Below are 19,484 nucleotides of genomic sequence, written 5' to 3'. Positions count from 1 at the left end.
AACACGCAGCCTTTGCTCAAAAATATCCGGATGGAGATGAGAGAAAAAAAGCCGTTTCGGAACTGATGCGGAAGGTTGATCTGAGCAAAAATCATTTCAAGAAGTGGATGAAGTCTGGAAAATCAACTACATATGCTAGTTTTGTTGCCACTCAGGAAATAGTCAGGCACGGGAAGCAGTTTACAGATGGTGAATATATAAAAGAATCTTTCATTAAGATTTCAGAACATCTATTCACAGACTTTAAAAACAAGAGTGAAATTGTGCAGAAAATCAGGGATATGCCCCTCTCTGCAAAGACTGTCAAAGACGGAACCATAAAAATGGCAGAAGACATCACAAGACAGTAAATTAAAGACATCAATTCAGCTGTGGCCTACTCGATTGCCTGTGACGAGTCTAAAGACAAAGGTGATATTGAACAAATAGCGCTGTTCTGCCAGTATGTAAACTCTGCCGGGCCACAGGAAGAAATGATTGAGTTGATACCTCTAAAAGGCCAAACACGGGGGGGGGGACATCTGTGAGGTGGTCTTGAATTGTTTAAGAACCAAAGTAATAAAGACTACCCACCTGGTGTCAGTAGCTACTGATGGGGCACCAAGTATGACAGGAGCGCACAAGGGATTTGTGGCTTTACTGCAGAAGTCGCTGGACAGAAAGCTGCTGACTTTTCACTGCATCTTGCACCAAGAGGCACTGTGCGCTCAAACATTTCCTCCGGAATGCACAGAAGTAATGGATGTTGTCATTCAGATTGTCAATAAAATAATGGCAAAAAGTTTAAATCACCGTCAATTCCGTTTGTTACTGGACGAGCTGGAAAGCGCATATTCTGATCTCCTGCTGCATAACAAAGTCCGGTGGCTGTCAAGAGGGGAGGTGCTGAAACACTGTGTCGCGTGTCTGGAAGAAGTGAAAACTTTCCTGGGCAGCAAAGGGCTCACCTTTCCTGAGCTGGAACAGCCAGAGTGCCTGTAAAAGCTACACTTCATGGTAGACATGACAGCGCACCTGAACACACTGAAAACAGCTCTTCAGGGGAAAGGACGCACAGCCCTGCACATGTTGGAGGATGTTTTGGCATTCGAGCGCAAGTTGACAGTGCTTGCCAGAGATTTGCAGAAAGGCACATTGTCTCACTTCCCCAATTTGAGAGAGTTCAAACAAGCTCACGACATGATAAATTCAGAGTATTTACATTCTGCAATCATCGCAATGCAAACATCATTTGGGAAACGCTTCTGTGAGTTCAGAGAGGTAAAAAAACACATTATCCTTCCCGGTCACTCCCCTAAGCATCGATCCATCTCTACTGAATACGACTGCATTGGCAGGTGTGAGTCAACCTGATCTTGAGATGGAACTGGCTGACATAGCCGACAAAGACATATGGGTGTCCAAGTTTAGACGCTTGACAGCAGACCTTGAAGATGTTGCCCGTCAGAAGGCCGTTCTTGCTCAGAATCACAAATGGAGTGATATTGAAAACCTCCCCAAACTGGACAAACTTGTGTTTGAAACATGGAATGCTATCCCCGACATTTATGTAAACATTAAAAAGTATGCGCTTGGAGTCCTGTCGATCTTTGGACCCACATATGTATTTGAGCAGGTGTTCTCCAACATGAACTTTATTAAAAACAAACATCGCGCACAAAGATGAAGGTGACGTCATACAGCCCTAATGTGCAGACGCTGTGCACTGAGGTCCAGGAGCAGAAATCCCATTAACCAAGTATGATAAATATTTTAATTGCCTATTATTTTACATATATTCATATTTTTTCATTGTTCAGTGAAATAGTCCTTTTATTTTTCAGGCTGACAGCTGGCTGACGTTATTTTTGGTTTGCTGCTGGTGGACAATTTACGTTCGGCATTTTTCATAAATACAAGAAGGACTCAAATAGACATTGAGTATTTTACTTAAAAGTAACCTTCAACCCAACGTCTTTTTTTCGGAGTTCAAAATGTTTTTGTTGCATGCAGTAATGTAATTTTGTTTTCTCTGCAGGAGTTCATCGATTTCATAAATGCAACACATTATTGTTTGTTTATACATAGCATAAAGGCAAAAAAAACGTTGTATGCAGTGTTATTTTATTTTAAATGTCAAACGGGTTTTGTGGCTCCCAGTGTTTTCTTTTCTGTGGGAAACGGGTCCAAATGGCTCTTTCAGTGGTAAAGGTTGCCGACCCCTGACCCAAACGGTTTCTCAGCTTTTTTTTGAGTTGATTCATTAGGCTAGAACTTCGCTCACAATCCGCACAAGTCGCAAGAAAGGTTCCCCCAATGCCCATCAACTGTGCAAGGTTGCAAAACTGTTCGTTTTGAAGTACAAATGCCACCATTTGAGCAAAGTTTGAAATCAGTTTGGATTTAATTTTTCCTTGCAGGGAAAATTTGAAATCATTAAAGTGTCTAACTAGTACAGTATTTCCAGCTAGAAAATCATGATATTTTAGACATAAGGCATTAACTTGTTCATCCCCAAATGTGAAGTCACAATCTGCAATTGCGGAGAAATCAAAAGCTGACCATTCTTGTACCTCATCTTCAGGAAACTTTTCTTCTAAATGAACACAATGACTATTTACAAAAGTCAACAGTGAATTTGTATCTACTGTGATGTTTTCTTCACGTTGTTGGCTTAGCAAAACTTTAACTTTATGATATGAACACTGTCTGCCAAAGATGGCTGTTGTCGTGATGCAGCTGTACAAACCGGAACAGGAAAGGTGAGGGGATGTAAATTAGTGACGTGCATTGTGGTATTTGAAGAACCGACTAACTAGTTAACAGCAATATTTAACTAAAAGATTATTTTCAATAAGTATAATTATTAATTACTACATTATTTTAGGTAACTAACCTTTTGTGTGCACACTAATTTCCTTTGTGCACTGGTTGTATGCACACACACACAGCTTAGAGGGAACATAGGTTATGGGGAGAAAGCAGGAGAATGGGGTTGAGAAAGATAATGATGGAATGGCAGAGCAGACCTGATGAACTGAATGGCCTAATTCTGCTCCAATATCTTATTGTCTTGAGGTTTTTGGAGGATGTTAAGGGCTTCCATAATATATTAAGAGCAAAAGGATAGTGAGGGCCAAAATTGGCTCTCTGGAAGATCGGAGTGGTAATCTATGCATGGAGCTGAAAAAACGGGGAGATCTTAAATGGATTTTTTGAATCTGCAAGAGTCTGTAGAAGTGAGGCAAAGCAGCAGTGAGCCTAGGCAGATTACAGAGGAGAAGGTGTTTTCTGCCTTGAGGCAAATTAGGGTGGGTAAGAACCAAGGACTTGACAAGGTATTATCTTGGACCCTGTGGGAGGCTGATGCAGAAATTGCAGGGGCCTTAGCAGAGATATTTAAAACATCATTAGCCATGGGTGAGGCATTGGAGGATAACTAATGTCCTATTGTTTAAGAAAGGCTCTAAAATTAAACCAGGAAATTATAGGCCAGTAAATCTGACATCTGTAATGAAAGGTTATTATCTTTGTTACTGTGTATGTAATCAAAAGGGCTTCTTTGTTTTGTTAACTAGCAGGAATGCTCCTTTGTTGCGAGAGAGTGCTGGGAGAATGGTATTCCTTTGTAAACCAAATGGGGATTAATGTTCTTTCTTCTGAGTCTGTAAGCGGTTGTTGACGGGCTTTTGGGCAGATCGGCGTGAGGGGGTCGAGAGAGAGGACGCAATGCTGTAAGCTGGGCGAGGAATGGACCCCAAGCGGGGGTCCGAGGCCAGGAGGTACTCCGAGGAGGGGGGATGAAGCTAGATGTGCTTGGTTGACCACTCGGAGGGTCCTGAGCTGCGAGTCGAGGAGTTCGGAGGGGATCGAACGGTGGCCAGAAGACTTCAGTAATTGAGCTCCAAAGGTTGTGCACGAAGTGGTTTGGACTTTGATAAGTTTGGTGCCTTTTCTTTATTTTTTCTCTTCATATATACTGTATACTTATTAATCACTTAGTTATAGTAACCTTTATAAATTGTACTCATTTAATCGCTTATGGTGTACTGTCTGTTTTTGGGCGAGGCGGGGACATCACACAGCATCCACACCAGCTGATTACCCAGTTTGGCGGGGCCGAAGGCTGCTCCCCCTAGACGAGAACGAGCTGAGCGAGCCTGAGGTGACCCAGGGGGTTTCAGGTTATTAGAAGGTATTCTAAGGGACTGGTTATACTGTGTAAGTACTTGGACAGTCAGGGACTGATTAGGAATAGTCAATATGGTCTTATGCATGGGAGGTCATATCTAAACCAATCTTATAGAGTTTTTCGAGAAAGTTACCAAGAAAGTTGAAGGCGAGGTAGTGGATGGTGTCTACTTTAGCAAGGCCTTTAACGTGGTCCTGTGTGGGAAGGTTCAGTTGCTTGGAGTTCAAGTTGAGGTAGTACATTGGATTAGACATTGGCTTTGCAGGAGAAGCCGGAGAGTGGGAATAGATCGTTGCCTGTTTGACTAGTAGTTGCTGCAGGGATCAGTGCTGGGTCCATTGTTGTTTGTTATCTATATTAACAATCTGGATAGTCATGTGTTAAAATGGATCAGCAACTTTGCAGATAACACCAAGATTGGGGGAGTATTGGACAGCGAGGAAGACTATCATGGCTTGCAGTGGGACCTGGGCTGGAAAATGGCAGATGGAACTTAATGCAGACAAGTGTGAGGTGTTACACTTTGGGAGGACCAACCAAGGTAGGTCTTACACAGACAGCAAGAGGGATCTGGCAATTCAGATCCCTAAGTCCTTGAAAGGAGTGTCACAGTTAGACAAGTTTGTAAAGAAAGCTTTTGGCACATTGACCTTCATAAATCAAAATACTGAGTACAAGAATTGGGATGTAATGTCAAAATTGTATAAGACTTGGTGAGGCCTGATTTGGAGTATCTTGTCCAGTTTTGGTCACCTATCTACAGGAAAGATGTCAATTAGATTGAAAGAGTGCAGAGATGTTGCCGGGACTTGGCGACCTGAGCTATACGGAAAGGCTGAATAGGTTAGGACTTCATTCCTTGGAATGTAAAAGATTGAGGGGAGGTGCACAAAATTATGAGGGGTATAGATAGGGTTAATGCAAGCAGGCACTGAGGCTGGGTGAGACTGTTTAGGGTGAAAAATGAAATGTTTAAGGCGAATATGAAGGGAATGTCTTCACTGAAAGGGTAATGAGATTGTGGAATGAGCTCCTAGCCCAAGTGGTGGATGTAGGGTTGATTTCAACATTTAAGAGAAATTTGGATAAGTAGATGGATGAGAGGGGTATTGAGGGCAATGGTCTGGGTGCAGGTCGATGGGACCAGGCAGATTAATGACTAAATAGGCTGAAGGGCCTGATCCTATCCTGCAGTTTTCTATGACTCCCGGCAGCAGTTCCTCAGCCACTTGATCATCTGTACTATTCTCCTATTCCTTCCCTGATTACCACGTGGCATCTAGAGATTGCTACCTTGGAAGTCCTATTCTTCAGCTTCTTTTCTAACTCCCTATACTCACTGTGTAGGGCCTCTTCCCCTTTCCTACCTGTCATTTGTGCCAATGTGCACTACAACCTTTGACTGCATACTCTCCGTCTTGAAAATATTCTGCAGCCGGTCTGAGCCACTCTTGACCCCAGCACCTGGGAGGCAACAGACCATTCTGGTGTCTTTTTCACCTGTCCATCCTATTAATTCTGAATAATCAGCGTGAAACATGTTGCTGTGGGAAGGTAGAAAATGCACTGTCCCAAGCTCCACCTAACGTATTAATAGCTGATCTCATAAAAGACATAATTTTGTCTTTCTATTATTAATACCAGATTTGATATTAACTTGTACCACCTTCCATACCAATTCTTTACTAAATTAGAATGATTCATATCCCATCCATATTTGGAGTGTTATGCAAAGTTCATATCTCGAGAACCAGAGGTATTTTTAAATAGTGCCTTTAATGAGTTGAGGTTATATCCAAGTGTTTTATAACCAGTATTTAGTTGTATTGATAATACCACTATAACATTTGTCCTGTTAACAGTGATAACACTGACCTAGAACAGAGAGGTTAGATCTATCAAGAAACTTGATTGAAAACGGAGGATGAAGTGTGGACCTAATAGATGGTTTTAAAATTGTAGAAATAGAGAAGATATTTCCATTTGTAAGGAAGAGCCAGAAATCCATGACAGTTCAGGGTAAATACCTTGACATAATGAACGTGAAACTCCGTATCATAGGAAGTGGTTAAAGCAGAGTGTTGATATATTTATATGGAAGCTGGAGTCATTAATTAGTGAGATGAAACACTGTTGTAGGGTTAACCATATAACCATTACAGCACGGAAACAGGCCATCTTGGCCCTTCTAGTCCATGCTGAACACTTATTCTCACCTCGTCCCACTGACCCGCACTCAGCCCATAACCCTCCATTCCTTTCCTATCCAATTTTACTTTAAATGACGATACCGAACCTGCCTCTACCACTTCTACTGGAAGCTCGTTCCACATAGCTAATTTCCCCCTCATGTTACCCTTAAACTTTTGCCCCCGAACTCTCAACTCTTGTCCTCTTGTTTGAATCTCCCCTACTCTCAATGGATAAAGCCTATCCACGTCAACTCTATCTATCCCCCTCATAATTTTAAATACCTCTATCAAGTCCCCCCTCAACCTTAGAATGAAGATAGTGAGTCAAACAGGCTACTTTGGTGCCCCAAGTACTATGCAATTGTTAAATGCACTCCTGTCACGGCCCACAACCCTCCATTGCCATGACTTATTTTAGTAATGTGATTTTTGTCCTTCGGTGATATTTTTGCACTTGAAGTTCATTCAGTTATCATTCAACCATTCATAAATATCCATAAATACAGTCAAAGGAAACAGTGTTCCTCCGGGGCCAAGGTGAAAAACACATTACTAACAGTCACACACAGCACAAGATAGCAAGTAAACATACAGTCACACAAAAAACATATAGCCCGAGTCTCTGAGTAAATTAATGGTAGATGGCAAGAACAAGTTGTCCTCAGCAGTTCACAGACTGACAGACCAACACATGCAATCCAACTGAACAAACACTAGAGGCAGCACTGACTCGAGGGCTCAGCCCCCAACCCAGCATGGATGTTGTGCTACTCCTGCTCCGGTGATTCCTCTGCTGGACTGCTCACAGCTGGAGGACTAGTCCTCACGACAACCAAGGCCGTGCAGCTGCCCCACCATCTGTCTCTCAATCAACAAGGGAAATGGACTTGCAGTATTTTATGTTACTAACGTCCAACAGGGTTTTACAATTGCAAGAGAAACAATCAAGACAATCGCTTGTTGTTAGAACGTACGTGGTCTTTGCACACTGACTCTGATGCAGCAACACGGTCTGCATCAAGTCCTGCTCCTCTGCCAATGTCCAGCTCGCTGATGGCATTGATCTGCCATACTTGAAATTCTTAATGTCTAGCATTGTTTTGCAATCGTTAAAAAGGTTTAAAAAAGACAAAACCATCTTTGGTTCACAAGGGAGAAACTGCTCCGCCCAATCGTGCCCCCATCTTATGGGAAAGTGCTTTTTCTTTTGATGACTGTCTGGCAGATTGATGGTAAATTCCACCCATCACCTCCAGTGGACATCCAGAACAGAAGGTTGATAATAAATTAAGACTGTTAATGTTTCTACGACAACCTATCTGTGTTTCTGCTTAACAAACTTTCTAAAAGTACCATGGTCACTCTCAACACTAGATGGAGCTAGATTTTTAAAGGTGAATAAGTGAAGGATCATGGCAAAGCAGTGACCGACCGGGCTCCCAGTCTTGCATGTTAGATGCCAGTGGCGGCACTGAGCTGGTGCTATAGCACCACCAAGAAATTAACTGAAATTTGACATACAAATTGCAGCTGCTTTCTCTGTATACAGCTTGTTTCTCCAGTTGATAGACAATAGACAATAGGTGCAGAAGTAGACCATTTGGCCCTTCGAGCCTGCACCGCCATTCTGAGATCATGGCTGATCATCTACTATCAATACCTGGTTCCTGCCTTGTCCCCATATCCCTTGATTCCCCTTTCCATAAGATACCTATCTAGCTCCTTCTTGAAAGCATCCAGAGAATTGGCCTCCACTGCCTTCTCAGGCAGTGCATTCCAGACCCCCACCACTCTCTGGGAGAAGAAGTTTTTCCTTAACTCTGTCCTAAATGACCTACCCCTTATTCTCAAACCATGCCCTCTGGTACTAGACTCCGAGCATTTGGAACATATTTCCTGCCTCTATCTTGTCCAATCCCTTAATAATCTTATATGTTGCAATCAGATCCCCTCTCAATCTCCTTAATTCCAGTGTGTACAAGCCCAGTCTCTCTAACCTCTCTGCGTAAGACAGTCCGACATCCCAGGAATTAACCTCGTGAACCTACGCTGCACTTCCTCTACAGCCAGGATGTCCTTCCTTAACCCTGGAGACCAAAACTGTACACAATACTCCAGGTGTGGTCTCACCAGGGCCCTGTACAAATGCAAAAGGATTTCCTTGCTCTTGAACTCAATTCCCTTTGTAATAAAGGCCAACATTCCAGTAGCCTTCTTCACTGCCTGCTGCACTTGCTCATTCACCTTCAGTGACTGATGAACAAGGACTCCTAGATCTCTTTGTATTTCTCCCTTACCTAACTCTAAACCGTTCAGATAATAATCTGCCTTCCTGTTCTTACTCCCAAAGTGGATAACCTCACACTTATTCACATTAAACGTCATCTGCCAAGCATCTGCCCACTCACACAGCCTATCCAAGTCACCCTGAATTCTCCTAACATCCTCATCACATGTCACACTGCCACCCAGCTTAGTATCATCAGCAAACTTGCTGATGTTATTCTCAATGCCTTCATCTAAATTGTTGATGTAAATCATAAACAGCTGTGGTCCCAATACCGAGCCCTGTGGCACCCCACTAGTCACCACCTGCCATTCCGAGAAACACCCATTCACCGCTAGCTACCCTTTGCTTTCTATCTGCCAACCAGTTTTCTATCCATGTCAATGTCTTCCCCCCGATGCCATGAGCTTTGATTTTACCCACCAATCTTCTATGTGGGACCTTATCAAGTGCCTTCTGAAAATCGATGTACACTACATCCCACTGGATCTCCCTTGATCTAGTGAAGCAACTACCATAGCACCCACGCAGCAATAAAGTTATAAACTCTGTGAGATCTGAGGTCAGATCCACTCTCCACTTCTGCTTACTTGTTCGCTGTCACTGTCTCGCTGTCCTCACTCAGATCCGTTAAGCTGATCTAAGATCACTGAAGGTGGTGATGTCACTCACTACGCGAGATTGATAGCATACATACATTGTGCAGGATCCACGGTCTCGCGAGACTAACGGATGCCACACACACACTGCACTTTTAAAAGCTAGTGTGGGCCTGGCACGTACATAATTTAGGCTGGTGTGAAAAATGGATCGATTTTTAGTGAGAAAATGACCTCATCCAGAGGAATCAGTGGTGTCTCAGCCTGAGCCTGTCTAATTGAAAGTGACATGCAGAAAGAAGCAAGTGGGGATGAGGATGACAGCAGTTCATCGAAGGAGTGTGAGGGTGAAGTAGAGGAACAAGAAATGGAGTGGGATTCGGAAGAGAACATGGATGAAGCTGCTCTTAGTGCTAGTGGGAATACTGTTAGCGACGTTAGCCAGCAGCCTGAGGAAGGACCCCGTCGGCCAGCATTGAACAGTACCCTTTGCAACAGTTTGGCAATCGGCAAAGGAGTTTTATTCGTGACTGGTTTGACCTGTACTCCTGGCTGGAATATTCGATCACAAAAGACAATATGTTCTGTTTCGCATGCAGGTATTTCCTGTGTGGAGGACATGGGTTCCATTCTGAGTCCACCTTCACTGTCACCGGTTACCGCAACTGGCGGAACGCTACAACAGCTTTCAAAACCCACCATGTAAGTGCAGCTCATAAGTTTGCTATGGAGGCATGGGCCGAGTTCAGATTGAGGAAACAAGATGGTTCAAGATTGGGAAATATGCTTGATAAAGGACATGCACAGATTGTCCAAGAAAATCGTGAGTATTATATTACATTTACTGCTATTAAGCCTACTGGTTTTGCTTAGACTTCCAAGCGGTGATTCTGTTGATCTTTGTTTTAAATTCAGTAGCTGAATTAGGTGAGGTCAGAGTATGATTTGTCCAACTCCTGGTAAAGCCTTGCATCTGTTGTTTGCTTTATATGAGTTTAATAACAATGTACCTTTTGGCATTGTCTGTCTGTGTAATGCGGATAGCAGTGGACATTGTGGGTTAGTGTTGTGCTCGTCAGTTGAAAAGCACGCATTTGACGCTGATTGCGGGATTGGTGCGTGATTCATGTTGTGCACTGTGGGATGGTTGGTTATGCTCTCTCTAGCCCGGGTTGTCTGCGATGCTGTTGACATGGTCACAGTTCACTTCTATATTAGATCTATCAATTGCTGTTGCTTGTGAATCAACAGAGGGATTTATAGTCGGCACATAATGCTTGAAACTGACTTTTGATCGCCACGCATCTGGCCTTGCAAATACATATTACCATACAGTACAACCCTTAGCACCATCACTGAATAATTCAGCCCCACTGTAGCACCAGCAAGGAAAAACCTCTGGTGCCGCCAATGTTAGAAGCTATCCCATTAATTCATCAATCAGATTTATTCTTAGTCAAACATGTCAGGTACTTTTAAAATATGAATGTAGAAAGTTCCTGCATTATGGAATTGCATAAAAGAGAAAAAGAACTCCTCTAGTTTTATTTAAGCCTCATTCCTGTTGTTCTTGCATCTCCCAGGGATAGAATGGGTCAATATTATGTGTTTTTAAGTAACATCATCCTGTCTTTGTCCACCATGCCACACGCAGCCATTCATCTGTGCCTCCACCCTGTATTACTGTACTCTTCTTTTTATTTGAAATCAGGTCTGTATTGTTAGTGGCACTTTGTAGTCATGTTACATGCTATCCTCTAAAACCGCAGCAGTTAACTGTCTCCTAATGGCAAGATGCCAAGATCACACTATGCATCAAGTTTAAGTTTAATGCCATTCAACTGTACATGAACAGCCAAATGAAACTGTGTTACTCTGGGGCCAAGAGGGAAAACACGGTACCAACACACACACGCTACACAAAGCACATTGAGCACATATCAGTAAAATACAGTCACACAAGAAAAATATAGTCCAAATTCCAAAGTCCATAAATGTTACAGATATCTACAGTCAAACACAATACAGCTCGTCTTCTGCCAAGCAAACATTGGGGGGCAGTACCAACTGCAGCTTGGACGCTGCACCACATTGCCTCCGGAGCCTCTCTTGAGCGGTTGTAAGCAGGCAACATAGCGCCTTGAAGTCTCATCCTCACCACCATGCACGCCACTGAATCAGTGAATCAGACTTGCAGCATTCCACATTAGTAATGTCCAAGTGGGCCTTGCTATCACAAGAAAAGCAACTATGCTGATCACTCAGTTAGATTGCACCTTTCCTTTGTGCAATGACTCCTCTGACACAGACAGCAGCATGATCTCAATTCTTCAGACAGGGGAAATAACCTCTCTGTGCCTCGAACCGCATCACCTAGCAACCCCCACTTCAACTCTAGACTAATCACTTACAATGATCAATTAACCTACTAACCAGTATGTCTTTGGACTGTTGGTGGGAGGAAAATGGAGCATCCCAAGAAAAGCTATGCATTCCATGGGGAGGACATACAGACTCTTTACAGAGGACACTGGAACTGAACTGTAACAGCGTTGTACCAACCCTAATGCGGCTGCAGCACTCAACGGCAAATTATCAGAAATAAAACAGTTCTCCAGACTTCATCTAAATGTTAGACAATCAAAGACACAAGCCAAAGTGGAAGTCTAGTGTTCCGTCACAGAGCAGTAATAGAACCATAGAACACTACAGCACAGTACAGGCCCTTCAGCCCTCCATGTTGTGCCAACCCATATAATCCTTAAAAAAAAGTACTAAACCCACACTACCCCATAACCCTCCATTTTTCTTTCATCCATGTGCTTGTCCAAGAGGCTCTTAAATACCCCTATTTTAGCCTCCACCACCATCCCTGGCAAGTCATTCCAGGCACTCACAACCCTCTGTGTAAAAAAACTTACCCCTGATGTCTCCCCTAAACTTCCCTCCCTTAATTTTGTACATATGCCCTCTGGTGTTTGCAATTGGTGTCCTGGGAAACAGGTACTGACTATCCACCCTATCTATGCCTCTCATAATCTTGTAGACCTCTATCAAGTTCCCTCTCATTCTTCTACGCTCCAAAGAGAAAAGTTCCAGCTCTGCTAACCTTGCTTCATATGACTTGCTCTCCAAACCAGGCAACATCCTGGTAAATCTCCTCTGCACCCTCTCCATAGCTTCCACATCCTTCCTATAATGAGGTGACCAGAATTGAACACAATACTGTAAGTGCAGTCTCACCAGAGATTTGTAGAGTTGCAACATGACCTCTCTACTCTTGAACTCAATCCCTCTGTTAATGAAGCCTAGCATCCCATAGGCCTTCTTAACTACCCTATCAACTTGTGCAGTGACCTTGAGGGATGTATGGATTTGAACCCCAAGGTCCCTTTGTTCATCCATACTCTTAAGACCATTAATCCTGTACTCAGTCTTCTGGTTTGTCCTTGCAAAATGCATCACCTCACACTTGTCCGGATTGAACTCCATCTGCCATTTTTCTGCCCAACTCTGCAGCCTGTCTATATCCTCTTGTAACCTTCGACCACCTATAGTTCCATCCACAACTCCTCCAATCTTCGTGTCATCCACAAACTTACTCACCCATCCTTCCACCTCTACATCCAGGTCATTATAAAAATCACAAATAGCAGGGGTCCCAGGACAGATCCTGGGGGCTGTAGACATTTGGTTCAGTCAGTAGGAACATTGTGTGAATGTTTTGTGAAATCCCACAGGAAGCTGAATGGCTGCAATCCTACAGTCAGTGCAGGATGTAGAGAAGAATGCTGGTGAATCGCACAAATGCACTTGCGTGTGTAACATGTGAACATGCGTATTCAAATACATAAGAAAGCAGCTTGGTTAAAGTAATTTACCAGTTTCATCCACAACGCTGGTTTCAGTCTCCTTTTCAGGCAAGCCCAGTATTTCCCTGAGCCGCATTGAGGTACTGACCAGACCATCTACTGCTTCTAGCCAAAGTTGGTAACTGTAGAAAAAGAAAAAATGGAGAAGCTGTTTATTTGCATTAGTCTGTAAACATATAACTCATTCATCAAACAAATCAGTATACTGTAATATTTTAAAAACTTGCAATAATAACAATTGTTTTAATATCATAAAGATATATTGGTTAAGTTGTGGCTGCAGTTGTTCAGAGCTCAAGTTGGACCTCTGGTCATAGACCTCCAGACAGAATAAATCCCATCAAATATTACCCTCTATGACCAAGCCAATTCTGAATCCAAATTTTATGGATCAGCCTTCCATGAGGAACCTTGTTGAATACTTTGCAAAAATCCATCCACAGCTCATGGCACAGAGATCTTGGTTAAGGCCTAGAAATCTTGTCTTTTGCCTCTCTCAATAATCTTGAGTACATCCCATCAAGCCCTGTGGGCCTATCCACATTGATGTTTTGTAAGAGACCCAGAACTACCTCCTTCTTTATCTCTATATGCCCAGGCATATTCACATGCTTCACACTGATCTCCTTGATCTCCATGTCCTTCTCCTTGGCAAATACTGATAGTAAGTACTCACTTGGGATCTCGTTCACATCCTCCACCACCAATCACATATTCTCTCCATTATCCTTGAGTGGTCCTACTCTTCCTAGTTATCCTCTTGCTTTCTGACTATTCTGTTTCTCAATGGGACGTGGAGGCGATATGCCAGTACAAAGGGAAGGTGCACAGATTCTCTCTTGTTAAAGATCGTCACCATTGTGCTTATCTACAGCACGGTTACTATCTGCCACTTGTTGGGCCAAGCCTGAAAGCTGATGGGGTCTTGCTGCATGACAGTATGAGCTGCTTCATTTGCTGACCAGTTATGAATGGCATTGTGTAATAATTAGCAAACCTCCCCATTTCTCATCTTATGACGGAAGGAAGGTCTAATCAAAATGGAAGAAGATTGATATTGTCAAAGTGGAGTGCACCAGTACAAAGGTGCATGAAAAACTTGTTTGTAGCAGCATCATAGGCATATAGCAACAAATAAACAGTATTCCCAAAAAACAGAAATTATACCTGATTTTACAGGAAAACATAATTAGACCCTAAACTAAGTGGTCATAGTTCCACATGGAAGGTTAGTTAAGAAGGATCAGTCGTTAGGTATTAATGCTGGAGTAATAAAATGGATTCAACAGTGGCTAGATGGGAGATGCCAGAGAGTAGTGGTGGATAATTGTTTATCGGGATGGAGGCCGGTGACTAGCGGGGTGCCTCAGGGATCTGCTTTGGGCCCAATGTTGTTTGTAATATACATAAATGATCTGGATGATGGGGTGGTAAATTGGATTAGTAAGTATGCCAATGAAACTAAGGTAGGAGGTGTTGTGGATAATGAGGTGGTTTTGCAAAGCTTGCAGGGAGATTTATGCCAGTTAGAAGAATGGGCTGAACGTTGGCAGATGGAGTTTAATGCTGAGAAGAGTGAGGTTCTACATTTTGGCAAGAATAATCCAAATAGAACATACAGGGTAAATGGTAGGGCATTGAGGAATGCAGTGGAACAGAGAGATCTAGGAATAACAGTGCATAGTTCCCTGAAGGTGGAGTCTCATGTAGATAGGGTGGTGAAGAAGGCTTTTGGAACGCTGGCCTTTATAAATCAAAGCATTGAGTACAGAAGTTGGGATGTAATGTTAAAATTGTACAAGGCATTGGTAAGGCCAAATTTGGAATATTGTGTACAGTTCTGGTCACCGAATTATAGGAAAGATATCAATAAATTAGAGAGAGAGCAGAGACGATTTACTAGGATGTTACCTGGGTTTCAGCACTTAAGTTACAGAGAAAGGTTGAACAAGTTAGGTCTCTATTCATTGGAGCGTAGAAGGTTGAGGGGGGACTTGATCGAGGTATTTAAAATTTTGAGAGGGATAGATAAAGTTGACGTGAATAGGCTGTTTCCATTGAGAGTAGGGGAGATTCAAATGAGAGGACATGATTTGAGAGTTAAGGGGCAAAAGTTTAAGGGAAACACAAGGGGGCATTTCTTTACTCAGAGAGTGATAGCTGTGTGGAATGAGCTTCCTGTAGAAGTAGTAGAGGCCAGTTCAGTTGTGTCGTTTAAGGTAAAATTGGATAGGTATATGGACAGGAAAGGAGTGGAGGGTTATGGGCTGAGTGCGGGTAGGTGGGACTAGGTGAGATTAAGAGTTCGGCACGGACTAGGACGGCCGAGATGGCCTGTTTCCGTGCTGTGATTGTTATATGGTTATATAGTGTTGCTAAACTGTAATGATTTGGCTTTTGCCAGGTGGTTGTAGGGAAGTAGCTGTGCTTCAAAGTTCAAAAGTTCAAAGTGCATTTTATTATCAAAGTATGTGTACTTTATACAACCTTGAGGTTTGTCTTGTGGCTGCTTGTAACCTAGCTGTGAAAATATGGCATGGCCCAGAAGGAGAGGATCTTTGCTAATTTAGGCATGTCTGGAAGCACTGTCATGACAGAAATCAACAGATTTTTGTTAAATGGGGAGTCAAGGATATGCAGTAAAGTTAGGGAAATGTAGTTGAGAGGACCTGAATGAATGATGAGGTAAGCTTATGGATCTGAAGAGCCTGTGATTTATGTCTGTATTGAGCAAGTATTGCGAGCAGCTGGGGTTTGGGAAAGGTGGAAAAGAGCTCGTGCTGACCCCAGGAACATCAGTTTAAATTGACGCTGAGAGGCTACGATCTTGAATGCTGCTGGAAGCAGATTGCTGAATTCTGAAAGGTGACATGAACACACTTTTGCAGAAGAAAGTTCTGCAGGATTTGGGGAGAGGGAAGGGGAGTAGGGCTAACTTAATAAGTTAATAGAAGTATAATGAATCATTCAATGATTCATCTTTGGTGCTGAAGATTAATTAGTCTGTCCTAACTCTACATTTCAAAATCACACATTTTTGTCTATTGGAATTTAAGCTGGCATATTGTAACTAACTGGTGATGAACAAACTATATCCCTGACAGAGAATCCAGGGGAAGTGAAGACAGGTGGAGCCTCAAACTCACTGCTGAATGAATAGCGAAGGCAGAAATGTCCATTATATTTAAGAATACCTGGATATCAGAAGCATTTTAACTCAAAGAACAATGGACCAAGACTGTGAAGTGAGTTAGTCTAAATAGTTTTCTTTTTGCTAGCACTGACCAAATTGGCCAATGTGTATTGTTCATGTCATGGTTCTCTGAAAAATTAAAACAAACTAAAAATATTTATCAAAATAAAGTTAATCTATTCATTATTTCCATAAATATTAATTCTATTGAAGGCTTAACATTGCAAAAAAAGGAAAACAGAATGTAATGGAAGGCAACGGAGTGCCACCTACAACGTCTTGTAAAAATCGTCTTCTTGCATTTTGATTGGTGCCATGGAGAGCTCCAGCACCTTCAGGTTAAGATGTTCCAAGGCCTTCTCTTTCAGATGCTCATCTTCCAGCAATGATAGCACATCCTGACATAAAAACACAGTACAAATAATCAAAACTCTAAATCAGTGCAAATTTCTACCCTTCTACTAGTTCACCTGGTGTCAAATCTGCCCAATTTAAAGTAGAGGGAACTTGCAGCAACAGGGTTAGCCTGTAAATCATTAACAATATAACTTCAAAGGAAGTACATGACAGGAAATCAGGAGTACAACAGATGCAGTTTGGTCAGAGTTGCATTGTTCTTTCAAAACTTTTCTTTCTCCATGTCACATTAGTATGGGTATTAAAGAGCAGGGGGTGCAAGTTTAGGTATCACACTATGAGCATGATGCAAAGCAAAACTCTGCAAAAAATATGCACACAGCTTCCAGTCTTTACAACACCTCTGCACCCAAACGTACTGAGTGCATACAGTAAAGGGTTGTGGGAATGGGATGAAAGCTTGACATACTGAGATTGTCACCAGCCTTTCGGCATCTGTGCTCAAGTTTACTTATATAGCACTTTTCAAACACAAGGCAGTTCAAAGATACAAAAATCAAACATAAATTTCAGACAATATAAAGAGAATAAAATCACACATAAAAATAAAGAAATAAAATTTACAGTGCAGGAGATTCTAATTAAAAGCTACAGCGAAAAGAAAAAGTTTTAAGCTTTGATTTAAAAGAACTTAAAGTTGGAGCAGACTTCAAATAATATGGAAGGCTGTTCCACATAAGTGTACAGTAACTAAAAGCTGTTTCACCGTGTTTAGTTTTGACCCTGGGGACAGTAAGCAGACCTGCCCCAGATGACCTGAGAGCTCGGGAAGGTTCATAATGCAGCAAGAAATCAGAAATGTATTTTGGCCTGAGACAAAGTCAACCCTCCGATGGACAGTGAGAACGGGAGTGATGGTCTCAGTGAGGACTCTGAATGAGCTACAGCTGTCTGAGGGATTTTTTACAGATCCCTGTGAAAACGCCTTTACAGTAGTCAAACCCACTAAAAATAAATGCATGGATGAGTTTTTCTAGATCTGCTGCGACATAAGCCCTTTAATTCTTGCGATATTTTTAAGATTGTAGCAGGCTGACTTTGTAATTGTCTTAACATGGCAGTTAAAATTTAAGTTGGAGTCTATCAGAACACCAAGGTTTCTGGCTTGCTTCGTGGACTGTAACAACAGGGATTCTAAGTGAGCACTGACTTTTAACTATTCTTTTTTGGCACCAAACACAATTCTTTAGTTTACTCTTTTCTATACCTGGAGGAAATTTTGGCACATTCAATCGGTGATTTGTTCAATACAGTTTTTTAGTGATTAAATACATAGAAACATAGAAAACCTACAGCACAATACAGGCCCTTCAGCTCACAAAGCTGTGCCAAACATGTCCTTACCTCAGAAATTACCTAGGGTTACCCATAGCCTTCTATTTTTCTAAGCTCCATGTACCTGTCCAGGAGTCTCTTAAAAGACCCTGTCGTATCCTCCTCCAAAACCGTTGCTGGCAGCCCATTCCACACACTCACCACACTTTGAGTAAAAAACTTACCCCTGACATCCCCTTTGTACCTACTTTCAAGCACCTTAAAACTGCCCTCTCGTGCTAGCCATTTCAGGCCTGGGAAAAAGCCTCTGACTATCCACACAATCGAAGCCTCTCATCATATTATACACCTCTATCAGGTCACCTCTCATCCTCTGTCGCTCCCAGGAAAAAAGGCTGAATTCACTCAACCTATTCTCATAAGGCATACTCCCCAATCCAGGCAACATCCTTGTAAATCTCCTCTGCACCCTTTCTATGGTTTCCACATCCTTCCTGTAGTGAGGCGACCAGAACTGAGCACAGTTCTTACTCCAAGTGGGGTCTGACCAGCAGGGGGTGTATCTACGGAAAATAGCGCCTATGACAAGCACTAAAATTGCACCCCTGTCCAAACATCTGACACCAATCTTTTAGATAACTTTTCCATAATATCAGCTCAAAAATACAAGTCAAGCTCGTTAATCTTTAAATTGACAAATTATGGCACTACATGAAAATTATAACTGCACCTTCCTTGCTTTCACCGATGCAAATTGGTCTATTGTGTGATCAAAGTCAGTTTTTTCAGTTTCTTCTCTTCCTACACTCAGCAGAGCAAGATCACAGAGTCTGCCTTGACCCATGGAGGCTCTCAAATATGAGAGTATTAGTTTTAACTTGCTGAATGATCTCTCACAGCTGGCGATGGAAACTGCGATGGTTAGCATTATCTGAATAGCAATGTGAAGATTGGGGAAGATGCTCTCATCTCCATACTGAACAATAAATTCAAGAAGCTCTTCAGGTCTTGATATTTTCATGTTGACCCGCCTTGATAGCAACATTCTGCAATCCAAAATTTCTTCATATAGCTGCTGTCCATCAACATCAGAGCTGTACAATTCGCCAAAATTTTCGCACTTCTTTCGGTCATTACTGTCAGCGCTGTTACACAGTTCCTCAACGTTGAGAAGGAACCTAAACTTGGGTCAGTGCCATGCAAACGAGCGAACCTTTCACCCATTTCTCTGTGAAGATGGTCGAGTGTTCCCTTCATGACTCTTTCCATTTCCTCCTTAACTGTTAACCCAACGTCTCTCGAGTTCTCATCAGCCATTCGTTTCTTTCGTCTCTGACGTCTTACAACTTCAGTATTCCATTCTTTTTTTAAATATATTTTTTATTCAATTTTTAAAGATAATTACACAGAGTGAATAGTATAATAGATTAGTAGAGTATAATATTAGCCCTCCCCCCTCCCCTTAACCTTTCCCCCCT

The 19,484-nt window shown here is 42.3% G+C and overlaps 1 protein-coding gene across 1 annotated transcript in view; it reads right to left on the bottom strand.

Annotated features, from left to right (window-relative positions):
• The window catches only part of mycbpap (mycbp associated protein), a 399,570-nt gene that overhangs the window by 215,484 nt on the left and 164,602 nt on the right, over positions 1–19,484 (bottom strand). The window contains exons 15-16 of the mRNA XM_059949031.1: positions 16,588–16,712; positions 13,131–13,243 (exon numbers count right to left, since the gene is read on the bottom strand). Coding sequence (XP_059805014.1) covers positions 13,131–13,243; positions 16,588–16,712 — 238 coding nt within the window. The remainder of the gene's footprint in view (positions 1–13,130; positions 13,244–16,587; positions 16,713–19,484) is intronic.

Source organism: Hypanus sabinus, chromosome 23 (assembly GCF_030144855.1).
Source record: "Hypanus sabinus isolate sHypSab1 chromosome 23, sHypSab1.hap1, whole genome shotgun sequence".
Taxonomy (NCBI): domain Eukaryota; kingdom Metazoa; phylum Chordata; class Chondrichthyes; order Myliobatiformes; family Dasyatidae; genus Hypanus; species Hypanus sabinus.
This window is presented reverse-complemented; position numbering and strand designations above follow the sequence as displayed.